The 13897-nt window shown below is 38.4% G+C and overlaps 1 protein-coding gene across 1 annotated transcript in view; it reads left to right on the forward strand.

The window, feature by feature from the left end:
• Positions 1-214: 214 nt before the first annotated feature.
• The window catches only part of BCAR3 (BCAR3 adaptor protein, NSP family member), a 69026-nt gene continuing 55343 nt past the window's right edge, over positions 215-13897 (forward strand). Inside the window, exons 1-2 of the mRNA XM_082286788.1 lie at positions 215-322; positions 1916-2030. Of these exons, the coding sequence (XP_082142914.1) occupies positions 236-322; positions 1916-2030 (202 nt within the window). The 5' untranslated portion in view covers positions 215-235. The remainder of the gene's footprint in view (positions 323-1915; positions 2031-13897) is intronic.

A 13897-nucleotide genomic window follows, 5' to 3' on the forward strand; every position in this document is an offset into this window, starting at 1 on the left:
TAATATGGAATCTTAAGTATTCACAGTTAAATATAAAATTTGTAGTCTTAAAAAATATATTCTTGGTGAAGCTGTTGAACAGTTTTAAAAACAAGTGTTAATCTCTTTGGCCATAATAGTGAAACTTGCCTGTTATGAAGTGCTTTCTGAGTTCAGTCATTTAACATTCCTAAGCAATGTTATTTGTAATTTGGTTTTGTTTTTCAGAGTCGTAGGCACTGGAAGGGAATAGATAATGAAGTATCTACCCATTTCTAACTGGCTGACCCAGCTTGGTCTTGCAGAATACTGCACACTCTTTGAACAATATGATGGTATAGAGGTGAGAGTTGTCCTTTTTCAATAAAATTCTTGAGAAAACGTTAAGTAACATCTTTAAAGCTACTAAAAACACAACCAAAATGTGTCTGTAAAAGTTCCCATTGTTTTACCCTGAGCATCTGCTGTTCAGTTAACAGCAATCTTACAAACTTTTTGTTCCTTCTTACAAACTTTTTGTTGAAGTTTGAAGAGCAGGCATATTGTATTTGTACTCTTTTGTGGGTTTCTTGGAGGATGATTCCAAATTTGGAAGAAGGATGTTGGGTCTTTGAGAAAAGAAGTGGAACACTGTCACTGTTGCCAAAGCTGAAAAATCCTTTCTACTGAAATGTGAATTCAACCTTAGTACCAACTTTTGCATTTGAGCAAATCTAGAAAGGAATAAATTAGAAGTAATAATTATTCAACTCCCTACTTCCATGTCATTAGTTACATACGAGTTATCATTTGAGAAAGAGTATGACATTCTGAGGCATGACTGAAGTTCTCCAACAGTGAGAACCTTTTTTTTTTAAAAAAAGTGTTAGCTAGTGACTTAAGAAATTGAGGCTTTCAGTAATAAGAGCACTGTTCAGTCTAAAGCAAATAATGTTAGGCTTTTGGAGTGGTTTTAGTTTGAAAAAAAGACTTTAAAATTACAGCTTCAAAAACAGTGGTTCACACTAGAAACTCTGTGTCAATTGTCTTATTATTTAGACAGTGAATCTCATGTTGTGTTTTAGAGTCCAAATTGCAAATCTCCATTGGAAAAGGCCACTTTCAGTAACATGACTTGCTAGTAACAAAATACTGTACATTCTATGTACCTCTCTTGATCTTATTTACAGCGAAAACACAGTAAACACAGTAAAAATATAAAGAAATATATTTTGATATATTTCCTATTTGCTCTGAAAGTTTTTATCATCAAATGAAGCTTTGTACCTACTTATAAATCAACATCAAATTGAAATTCTGTACTGACTTATACATACTGCCTGGAGTTATTCAGCAACTTATTTTGAAAAAAAAATAGTAATGAGTTTTTGGAGAGAAAGTGGATTAAAAGCGAACCATTCAGGTTTGATTACCCAAATGCATTATATGGAAATTCTTGTTCTTCAAAACAGTGTCACAACTCATGTTATCTACTATTACAGTGAATATCATCTCCATTATACACAACCTTCCTTTCCAAAATCGTTATTCCTATCAGTTCATGCTGAGATATGTCTTCCTATATTAGTTTAAGTGCAATTGGCATACTAGCACTTTTGGGGATTTTTTTTTTTTTTTTTTTTTAACTCAAAGAAGTCATGGTTTTTAGAAACTCTCCAGATAACTTGACCAGATGTGTTTTGAGAAAAAATTGAGAGACAATGAATTAATGTTTTAAAAGAAAAATACCTCATTCCTTCAATGACGTACCTAATCATGACAAGAGGTCTTCATATAACATATAAATATACATACATTTGCTATTATGTAGCTTAGCTATTATGGTATGAGAAACAGGAAATGTATCTGAAAGACACTTGAATTCTCCTGTGTTAATAGTATAATTAATTATTTAATTAATAGTATAATATTTTTCTTACTTTGGCATTTGCTACAGGACTTATTCCATCTTACGGAAATTGACCTTAGAAAACTGGGAATTGAAAATCAAGGCCACCGAACACACCTCATTTCCAATATCCTGCTACTTCAGGAGGTAAAACAAAAGAGAGGTAAGATTTCAGTGTTGTCTCCTAAAGACCAAGGAATGAGCTAAGGCAACCCAAGCTTCCCTGTCACAAAGGATGATAAACAAATACCCTGATTCAGCCTGGATACTGCTCTGAATGCAGGGGTACTTTACACAGACAATAAGAGGAATTGTTAAACATCAGTTTAACAAAAATTAAACATTCATATTTTGGCATGGGTTTACAAAATAACATACCCTGTATTTTTTATAAAAGTTGTCATTTAGAAAAGGCTCCACTTTCATTTCAGATTCTAGTGCTCTCACAGTCTTCATCTTAACAAGACACAGTAATGTTAACACACCATAATTGACGGAAGTCTGTGTCACAAATATCTTCCTCATTTGGAAAGATCATATCAGAAGGTCTAAACCAAGCTAATTTGTGCACATCCTATTTCATCCCTACTGAGGAGCAGAAGAGTGCCTACACAGCTCAAAAGGCCTTCTTTTCCATTAGGGACTTTGCTATGAATTAAGACTTGATCACTGCATCATTTGTTGTTTTTATCAGTCCAGTATCAAAATTCAACTCAAGTTTATGAGAGGTGGAACAAGCCCTGTAAGAGATTGTAGTCTGAGTGGAAGGATATAGTGAGAAGTTATTCAACTGTGACTTGTTGTACTGGATATTTTGAGAATTGTTCACAAGATGATGAGATAAAAATATTATGCATTCTGCCCAATAGTTCTTCAGATCACTGCTGAAGGCTTTTACAAATTTAATGTGAAGCACTTGGTTAACAGTCCTGCTTCTACATTCTCTTGGTCAAGATAAGACTTTTGGACCATGTGTAGAAATTGAATATTCATAAAATATGTTTATCTACTGAAGTTTTCAGAAGGAACTAGAACTGATTGTGTACAAGTAGGTCAGTGTATTTCCTCAATGTTTTCTGATGAGTTCAATATTAGTTTAACAATTACACAACTTCTACGGCTCATAGGTTGGACGGTGGATGTAAATATGACATTTTTGTAACTGCTATTGTGAACAGATTAGGAAATTATTTCAGTTGATGATTGCAATGAAACTGGATGTGTTTCAATTGATATTTGTTTTTGCATGCATCAGGACTGTATTTCATAATCGTTTCAGGTATTGGAGTGCAGAATGTATTACAATTGACAATGTAGCTCTGTTTCTCAGAGGAAAGGACTGTTCAAACTGTCATTCATGTGGTAAATTGATTTGTAGATAGTTATGCAACATTTCAATCAACTCACCAGAATGTTCCAACTCATGATTACTCTGCTTCAAATACGTTGAGCTACATCAAATCTTAATGTATTGCTGATGGCTTCGGTGAATATGAATTTTTTCACACAGATTATGCAAAGTGACAGCATGATGCCATTTGAGTTTTGTTTTTTTCTTTTTGGCAGTTAATGGCTAGAACTCTTTAAGCTAAATTCTAGTAAAATTAGTGTTGGTTCATATTCATATTTTTATGGGCATTTATTTTGAGCAAAGTTTCCATTCACTGTTGGGTTTTGGCTAATGATAATTAACTGTATAATTGAATGACATGCTTGAAAAAAATACAGACACATTGATCTCCAAGTTCTGTTTACACCAGAAAATTGCATCCTCAATAGCTTTGGTATTAAGGATTTATTAAGGATTTCTGGGAAGGTTGAAAACAGATCGGTTCAGTCAGTCATACACGAGAGTGCAGACTGGTTTGTTTTCACAGTAGGGACTAATGGTTGTTATCCCGTCTCCAGCCTATTATGACATGGTTTTGTTTTCTGTCTGTCTTTGACAGAATGCTGTGTCTAGGAGCAAAGTGCCTAATCAGTTACACTGAAATGCTTGTTTTCCAGCACTGAACTTCACTGTAGTTAGACATTAGAGAAAATGTTTAAAATTTTCTATTCTATTAAATAAATGCTAATGTCCTACTAATGTACTTACTGGAAAAGAGCAAAAGCTATCTTATTATGTTTGCTGTTATTTTGAGCTTTAAACAACAACATTTTATTTGGTGCTTGTTCAACAGTTTCCAGAGAGTGCTTCAAGTGATAAGTCACTTTAATAAGTAAGCATTTGCACAGGGTTAAAAGTGAAATTAAATTTTGGGTATTTTTGTGAAAACATTTTCTGTTTTCTAAAATGTTATCTTGGCTCTGAAACTACTCTGAACAGGACATGTTTCAGTACACTAAGATTTGGATTCATCCTGTTTTGCTCCAGCTACTTGGGCTGTATTTCCACAGTATTACTGTATTTCCACAGTAATTAATACCAAGACCTGTGGATTGACATAATCTATTCATTGCCATAATGTCCAACAACACATGAGAGCTGGATGAAACATGTGCACATGATCACATATCTGTTGAATCAGGCAGAGTACACAATACGAAGTTCACTAGCTTGATGCTTTTATGCCATCTTTATGGCAGCCAGTGATAGGGAAGTGACTAGGATAACTGATTTGTGAGCAGCATTAGGTAATCAGTAGGAAAATAAACATTCAAAATTGTTAAACCACTTCAGCCCGGCAGAATGAATTTAATAGTGGATCAGTGATTTGAATAATGGGGCTCTGATATTTTTGGTCTGTATCAGAAAACTTAAAGGCTGCTGTGCTGTTGACTCTTTACCTTAATTGAAGCTGAGTTTCCAAAATCCCAGCCGAAGCAGTCTGTGTCCTTCTCATCTTTCCTTAGCTGCTTTTCCCATCTCTCTATCATTCCTTTAGTTGTCTGTAAAACTATCCTGCAGCTGCATGGTGAACCCATTGGGAAATATGTCTAGCTGAAAAACCACCTTTTTTTCCTCTCCTCTCCGTCCGCATCAAGTCCCCAAGCCAATTCCCTGTTCAGCTGCACAAACGCTCGTACGAGCCTGAAAGGCCACAGAAGAGACAGCAGAGCTGAGCCCTGCTGGCTGAAACAGCCCTGCTGCCCAAACTGAAACCACAGTGTTAAGTGGGAGGCAAGTCATTCTCTGCTCCCTCTGCTATTGGAGAGAGACAGATGAATTCAGCAGATAATTCAGTTCACTACCTTTTGTAGGTGTCTATTTTTTGTTGATTGTAGAGATATGCCAGGATGGCTCTTCCTGACAGATCTCTTAGCAAACGCTGACAGCTGATGGAATTAATTTAGGGCTAAAAGTGTGGTTGTTCTGGAATATTTAATCTCTTCTTCCGAGTGCAGCCTTACAAATTTCAAGAAAGCATTTGTTTCTTTTTCTCTAAATATTGATGATCTCCAGTATTTTCTTAGGATTTATCACTACCTTTCATTTCCTTGCAAATCAAAGTATGCAAGTGGAAAAGTGTTTCCAGTTTCTGAAGATTTTCTTCCTAAGTGCAAAATTGTTACCAGTTCTAAATATACTTCCTACCCTGTTTCATGAACAGAGGACTCTGTGGCCATGTACAGAATCAGACTAATAGTTTCTCCAGGATCAGCTACTGGCAAAGTAGATGTCGAGTGAAAACATGAAAGAGCACAGCAATCCATAGTGATGCTTTCTTAGAATACTTTCTCAGTCTCTAAGCATTTAATCTAACAAAACGCTTCAAAGGTATGAATGGGAAGAGACATAAATACTCATTCCATGATCTTTTTGGCTATATCTTGACTTAGCTTTTGATGTGCGCTGTAGCTGATGTTCTGGATCTTGATGTCCTGCCATCTACACCAGTATCCATTCATGTACTCATCACATGCTGTGACTCCTTTGAGATGTACCTCCTGTTTTCTGTTCCAGGGAAATTGTAGAGTTAAGTGGTGAGGCCTGGAACATGCCTGGGCTTGTCACGGTGTGGAATCAAGATGCATCCAAAATTTGGGTACTAGCACCTCTAAGAAAAGCAAAAAATATGGGCTATGCTCATAGGAATGTTCTCAGTGGCTAGCTAGCACCTGTTTAAAATATTTGTTTGGCATCTTAGAAAAGCCAGGAAATTACATATCCTCTTCTAGAAGAGGCTTCGTGTGGTATGACAAAAAGTGGTGACAAATTAGGTGTAATCTGACTCTTGTATTACTCAGAAAGGTCTTCCTTCCCTGAGCATGAGACATTGCACTCTGTCCTACACCAATCAGCAGTTCAGACACATCCTGAAAGCCACAGCCCAGGACTTGTAGAGTAGTGCTTCTGGAAGGAACTGGGGTTTTCTCAGTATCCTCTAAAGCAGGGTTTATGCTATGTGGGATTGGACCAGAGTGTTAATTAATCATGTTGTTTTATGTTTGTTGCATTTAGTCTCATTTACCATAGTGTGCTACAGTCTGTAGGAGTGTGAGTCTATTATGATTTTTTATGACCTATAGTAAAAGAATAAATCATGCTTCCGATGTGTTGAGGAATCCCACTATGATGTGACCAGCTCCTTCAGCCCAGTAGAAATGGTACCTATAGAGAGGGAAATGTAAACACATAAATGAAAATGTCTATTCTGATACAATTTTAAAAAGGCCTTGGGTATTTCCAGACATGGAAGATATTTTTTTTTTCCCCTTTAGGGACATGAATTTAAATACAGCATTATATTTGAAAACTTTGTATCATTTGACTGTTAAACTATTTGTATACATTTGCATGTATTCGTGATGTATGTTTCTATATATCACTGGTTGAGTGATGAGTAGAAAGAAATATAGAAGCAATGTGATAAGTTTTTTTTTTAAGGAGGTGTTCTAAGAGCTAGAACTTTGTTAACTTCTTTTACTGAGATGAATTCAGAATAATAGCATTTTATAGCCTAATGTGATTTCATTAACATATTGCAGTGTTTTTCTCCGAGAGGCAAAAAGTATAAAGAATATTTCCTTTTTGTCTTGTACAGGCTTTCTTATCTAGCCTTACTGGTTTTAAATAAAATATATGCATTGACATAATTTATTGTGGGTAAACATACAGTAATATGCAAAACCTGAATTAGATTGAATGCAATTAATATTCCATAACTTCCTGCTTTTAGATTTTGCATCTAAATTCTTAGATAACTGTTTCTGCCTATGTTGTATTTCTTGCCATGCTGCAGTAGTATGAAGTCAAATATGAAGTGATTTCTTGTTATAATATGGAAGACCTAAGTTGTGTGGTAGTAAGAAGGAAGCTGAGCAATCACTACAGAGCCTGTACTTGCGCTTGGGGACAATATAAATAGAGAAGTCCATCTCCAAAGAAGGTGTAAAATAACTGAGGGAGTCTCTCCTGTGTTTTTATTAGATGACCATTATAATTAGCATAAAGCCATGACTGGTTTGGCATTGTCAACCCCAAATATCTTGCCTTTGTCACTCTCAGATAAAGTCCTTCTACACATCCTGGTGCTTTTGCTCTTTGAAACATTACAAATGCAGCCATAGTGCTTTGGGCAGTGGTATGTAGTGTCAACCTGTCAGATTCGAAACTCATGCTAAAGTATGCTGGTAGCTTTGCCAACAGAGGGGAGAGGAAGCTGCTTTGAACATTTTGATCTGTGTAATAGAGGTGGCATTGCAACCTGTGTGGTCTATTTTGCTCTCACTGAGAGACAAAAGGATTTGGAGTTTTTGCTTTCTCTGAGAAGGTCAGAAATGTAAATGCTGTTACAGAGTTGTTAACAAACATCTCTGACAGTACCATTTCATCTACTGAAAGTTCCAAATTTGCTTACCGGTGCTTTCTGGCCTTTTGTTTATCCTTACTTCTACATCTAAATTAAAAACATCTGTCACAGGTAAAGAGAGGCTGGTAATTCTCCTGTATTTGAGACTTTTAACAGAAACATGGAGAAACTGAAACTTGCAAGGAAGTCTTAGATCCCCAGTAACAGTTCTAGCACTGCTAAAAGCAAAGAGAAGAAAACAGACCCTCTAGTAAAAAGGGACCCGTAAGACATCGTCCAGCTTCTTTCCAGTTTAAAGTATCATTTACCAAAACTAGTCATCAAATGAAAACTGGATTTAGTGCCATTCTACCAGTGTATTTCAAACTTTTGAAACAGGTCTGTCTAATCAATGCCAACACAAACGGCTTCACATGATTTTCAATACCAAATTGAAAGAGGAGGGAAAGGGACACAACATATTGTCACAGAATCAGTGTGATTTATTTTTAATTACTAATTATTTTTTGTTCAAGATGATGGTTTTACTGGTTTATATCTGACAATGACTGAGTTTATATAACTCCTCAAACACTCTTGCTGTACTACAACATTGTTTGCAGAATGATCAGCTGTGGGACATGTCTGTTTGCAAGCTTTTCTGAGGCTGGGGATTGTGAGGTTTCTGAACACTGACTCATAACAGATAATTCTTTGGGAGTTTGTGAAAGACCTTGTGTCTCCAGACCTAAGACAGGTCAAATAACAAGAGATGATGTTGGTAGTTTTATTTTGGAGGTCTGGATAGGTGCTGACTAAACTTGCCTGTTTCAGTTGGCAGCCAGGGAGGACATTAGAAAGCACAGATAAAATAAATATTGTCAGATTCCAAGTGCTGGAGCATTTTTCAGTTGATATTGTCATTCTTTTTTGCCTCAATACCTTTGATTAACTTGAAAATTACTAGCAAATAAACTTGATTTCCTAGCCAACAGCTATGATCATTATTTTTTCTATGTGGCGTCTGTGGGAGTTGAGACTGAAGTGTAGCATTTTGTTTGTTTGGGTCCTTTTTCTTCTAAGACAAGTCTGTAGTAGCAAATTGCTTTGACTTTCGTTTATCGGGGAATCTACAACAACTGCTGTGTGAGCAATCCACATATGCCATGTCCTCGTAGTGTGTAGTTACTTCTGCATTTTATCACTGCAGCTGCAGAACAGTGCTTTTGGAGTAAATGTGTTTTCTCCTGGTTGTTTGAGGAAGACTGGAATTCTGACATTTAAGGACAAATTGAAAATTTCCCATGAATCCACTTGTTTTGTCCCATTGTTGTCTTTGTTTTTGAAAGCCAAGCACATTTGAAAATGCTCTCAAGAACTGGCAAGTACACAACTCTTGGCATAATTAAGGCATGCAAGCTATAGCAGCACAGGTCTTGGGACCTGTGCCCCAGTTGTGTTCCTCCTCACTTATCTGTTCAGCTAGCTGCTTTTCTGGGTGTCTTTGCAGGTGAAAAGATGCACCTGTACATACTCCCCCCCTTCAGAATGCAGAAGTCAAGGATGGCTATGGAAGGCCACAGCAGTGTGTGATGTGTGCTTGTGCTTCTTTCAGGACACTGGTGCTTCCAGACTTCATCCTACAGCTCAGTAAGCTCATTTCCAAAGTAGATAGAAAGTATGAAAAGAAGTTTTGCAATGAGGAATCTAATCTACCTTAATGCGGAGTAACTCACAACCAATGGAGCTACTGTAGGCAGTCCTGTGAATTTTTCCTTCTTGCATCTTGTAGGCACATTCTCTGTTACCGCTTTGCATCAAGTATGTGCAAGGATGGGTTGTGCAAATAGTCAAACATGAAGACAAAAACCAATTTTCAATTTCACCTGAAGACAAAATAAAACTTTAGGAAAAGAATGTAATGACTCATACAAGAGTAATCACAGTTTAGGCAGGGCTGCCCAGCTACAGTCCCATTACTTAGCACGTAGGCATGCTACTAAGGAAATTACTGCCCTTTTTCTGGTTCTTAGTCATAAAAAAAATGGCAAGCATGACACTACTTCCTATGTAACTACAGTGCCTAAAAATTTCCGAAGTTACTAGAATCAGCCAATAGAGACCATCTTATGTGCTAACAGATCAGAGTTTTTGGCATGGTTTTAAATGTCTTTTACCTGTGGAACATGTGGTTTAGATAGAGAAGCAAGACATTTTCCTTTATGCAATGAGGAAAATAATAGTTTGCACTTCTGTAGCATCTTCCACTCGATAAGCTGATAGAGTACTATACAGTCTTCTCTGTGAAAAATAACTACCACAGTGATGTATGTTACAAAAATGTTAGTATATGTCCTACAGGAAATAGGTGGGTCAGAATATTAGAACTGAATGTGGAATCCAGGTATGTCAACTCCTCTTTCTGTATTCTCACCCTAATGCCATTTTTCTTGCACTGGACATATTGGTGAGGCATTTTGGTCTCCAACATGAGATCACAGTCTGGTGTTCTTAGGTTCCTTTCCCCTCCCCCTGCTCCTTCCCTCCCTCTCCCAAGCATATTTTGAAGAAAGATTATGAGTGAAATATCCTATGGGAAATCTCCACAGATTGTTACTCGTGGCAGTGAAGTTCTGGAATCTGTCACTGTGCCTGAAATATTTCTGGTGCCTCTCTATCCTCAATACTTTTCACAACTGGCAAGACAAACACAGAGTGCCATCAGCTTGTCAAGATTTGGTAGCTTTCCTAGTTTACCAGTAGCTCACTTCAAATGAAGGTCCAGTGTTTTTTTCCTGGTTTTAATTGCTTCATTAAAAAAAAAAAAAAAAAAAAGTCAGTTGCTGTGAGATATTTCAGATCTCTCAGATTGCAAAATTCAGTGTAATGGACAATGTGTAAAATGAGGTAGATGTCCTAATTCTACCCAGTACCCAGAGATGTGACTGTGGTAAATCATCCCGTGGAATTTTAATCCTGCTGCTGTCACTATTGGATGTTTAACTTGCTTAGTGTGAGAACACCATCACAGTTTCATTTATTTTTGATTATTGGCTTGATAATATACAGAGGTCCTGGAAGATACATAATGTGATCTTTAATTGCATTTGTCATTGAGCTATCTTAGGACCACAACTTCAGCAACATCATGAAGTCAGACTCTGAAGTAGATACATCAGAAGCAATTTATTAAAGCTAGTCCTGGTAAAAATGGAGGAAGATAATGAAAGGATTGAACTTTAGAGTGAAATGAAAATAGTGCATGAAGAGGATCTCCCAAAAGAGAACCACCATACAACTAGTAGGGATCAAATACTTGATGTCAAAATCAATTAAATATTTGGTTAGGCAGAAAATAATTTGCCTCTGGAAAGCTAATGCAAATAGGATAGCAGTGAATACGTTTGAAAAATGTTGACTTATGAATTCTGATACGATGGGAATTGAAATTGCTTTGAACAACTGGAATAACTGTGGTAAAACCAGAGAAATGTTGGCCAGGCAGCCTGAAAGACTGAGCCAATGGGCAAGAGACAAACACGGCGTTAAAAAAAAAAAAACAAACCACAAACAAAACCTGATGTAGACTGCTTTAAAAGTCAACTGAGTGTGCCTTGATTTGTATTAAAGCAAAAGCTCTGTAGCTGAGTCAATGGTACAGCTGAAGGTGCTTGAGGTAATTAGTTGAAAACGAAGGTTTTATCTATAATTATCTCTCTTTTTTTGAAGGTATACTTTACAAAAGGATAAGTGGATAAGTGACCATCTGTTCTGTCAGTAGCTGCCGAATGTGTACAGCTATTTGACCTTTTGTTGTAGAAAATGCGTTTTATTCCACCAACCTGTTGCACAAATAACTTCACGCGACTTGGTAGGATGAGGGGGGCGTCTTCCAACACAAGTAAATTGTGTGTGCAAAGTGCGTAATAGGCTCTGAATCGTCTGTGAACAGGCTGGATTTAGAAAACTGTTAATTTTTGCTGTAGTGCTAATTTGAGAGACGAAATTATGGAGCCCAACTTGTTAAATCGATGGAAAAGGGCAGCGAGAGGTCACGGCCTGCCGAGGGCTGTCGCGCCGGGGGCTCGGCGAGACTCAGCCTGAGCGGCCCGGAGGGTGTGGCCGGGAGCCCTAAGCAGGGCCCGGGGCGCTGCGCAGCGGCCGGAGCCGCCTCCCGCCGCAGGTGAGGGGCGGCCGGGAGGGGCTCGTGTGGCAGGCGGGAGAGGCACGGAACTGCGGCCGGGCTGTGGCGGACCGGACAGCTAGCGATAAAGCGCTCGTAGAAGGCTCCGGTTGAGTCACCCTTAAGTTATCGCGAACTGCGCTTCTTTGGGGCGGGCTGGTGCTGACTACGCGCCGGCTCCTACCGCGGCACGGCCAGACCTTGGGCTCTCCCGAGAGCGTCCCCGTTCATTTTCTGGCAGCGCTCCGCACCGTTGTTGTTGTGGGACCGGCCTTCGGCCACCCCTCCCGGCTGCCCGCTCCGGCTCCGCGGCCCCGAGGGAGGGACGCGGGCCGGACACGCTGCCCGGAGATCGCCAGGACAGACGCTCCAGCCGATCCGCAGAAAGCCTGGAGAGAAGCAGCAGTGATCAGACCCGGTAACTGCGGGGACAGCGTTGACCTCTCGGGCAGAGAATGAAGAGCTGGTTTTGTGTGTGAGTGTGTGTGAGTGTCCCTGTGTCCCCACAGCGCTGTCGGGGCCGGGGGGAGCGCTGCCCCTGCCCGGGATGGCTTGCGGGCTGCTAGAAATGCCGTAGCTGTGACTGTGACGACTGAGACGTTGGCTCCAGTGCTTAGGTTTTATGGGAATTGAATCCATGGAAATCTGTTAAATAAGTGTAAAACCCTGGTGCGTACTCGAGATGCCGAGATACTTCCCTGAGTAGAGAGAAAAGAAACGCTGTTTTCTGTCCTTTTTTTTTTCTTCTTTGCCTTTTGAAGAGGAGCGAAGCACTTCTTTCTGTCCGAATTTGTGGTTTCCGTAAGTTGGTTGCTAGTTCGAAATAGTAATGCTGAAAGGGTTTTTCAGTAAGTGTGTTGTTCTTTTCTATTTTTTCTTTTTTTTTTCTTTTGTAACATCGTGGGAACAGAGGAGGTCAAAATAAATTGCTTCCTTTACCAGAAAAGGAACAAAAGCTTGTATTTTGAAGAATTGGCTAAAAAACACTTAGATTTGACTGTAACCTTGATAAAGTTCTCTGTTTCTGCCAGCAGAATGGGTAGAGAAGTTTATTTCAAGTCAAGGCTTCATACTGTTCAGGATTACTGAGCTAACTGATTGGGCAGTTACATTTAAGAGATAATTTCATGGCCAAATGAAGAAAGCTGTACTTATTATTGAATCATCTTCAATGATCACTTTTTCTTGGCATTTTTTATAGATATGAAGGCATTCTACATGTGAAAATTCATAAAGAGAAGTATGGGGTTTATCTGTTTCTCTCATCATGAGAAAAAGACATTTCAAAGATAATTTATCCTGGCCTGTGTGTATTCTGTTGCGTGAGAATAATAGTTAAAAATATCTTTTTTAATAAGCTGACTGATTACAGTGCAAGGATGTATAGGAGGAGACTGGAAATTGTATGACATACATAGAGAGAAGGAGAGCATGGACACTGTGATAGCACTTCAAGACCCTTTGGAAGCACTGGCCTGACTAATCTTGTGGGGATGTTTGATGTTTGACAGACTCATGTTTTTTTCTGATAGTAGCTTAAAGCCTTTGAACTACTGCATATGGTTTCTCAGTCTATGTCTCTGTATCATAACAGGCTGTAGGTTCTTGAACCTTAATCTTCTTCTCAAAGTCCTGTGACATGTTTGCTATAGAAGCTACTGCATCAGTTTCTCTTTTTCATAACAAAAGCAGAAAATACAGGTTGCAGAAAGCTGCTTCTCAGCTATTTGGGGGAGCAGAAATCCTTTCTTTTTTGTTACAATAATGAGGAATACTACACTGCTTCTAGGGGGACAACATGAAATCCACCTTGAATTTATAATGGCTACAGTTTTGATTGTATTTTTTCCTATGATATGTTAACTTCAGAGGCTTTTAAGTTATGCTTTTTCTGTTTCCCTTATTCTCTTACTTCACACAGAAAAAAAAAAAAAATCTGGAGAAATTCATCTGCCTTTTTGTCCTGACCTTGACTTTCTTCACCATTAAGCATGTTCACTTTCATTTTTTTTCTGTGTGCATCTGCAAAGTGCATGCAAATACACCAAATAACTTAGCAGGGAGAAGAGAGTAATGGGTCTTCCAGTTGTTGAAATTTATTATTGCTGATTT

The sequence above is a fragment of the Coloeus monedula genome, assembly GCF_965178545.1.
Source record: "Coloeus monedula genome assembly, chromosome: 9".
Taxonomy (NCBI): Eukaryota; Metazoa; Chordata; class Aves; order Passeriformes; family Corvidae; genus Coloeus; species Coloeus monedula.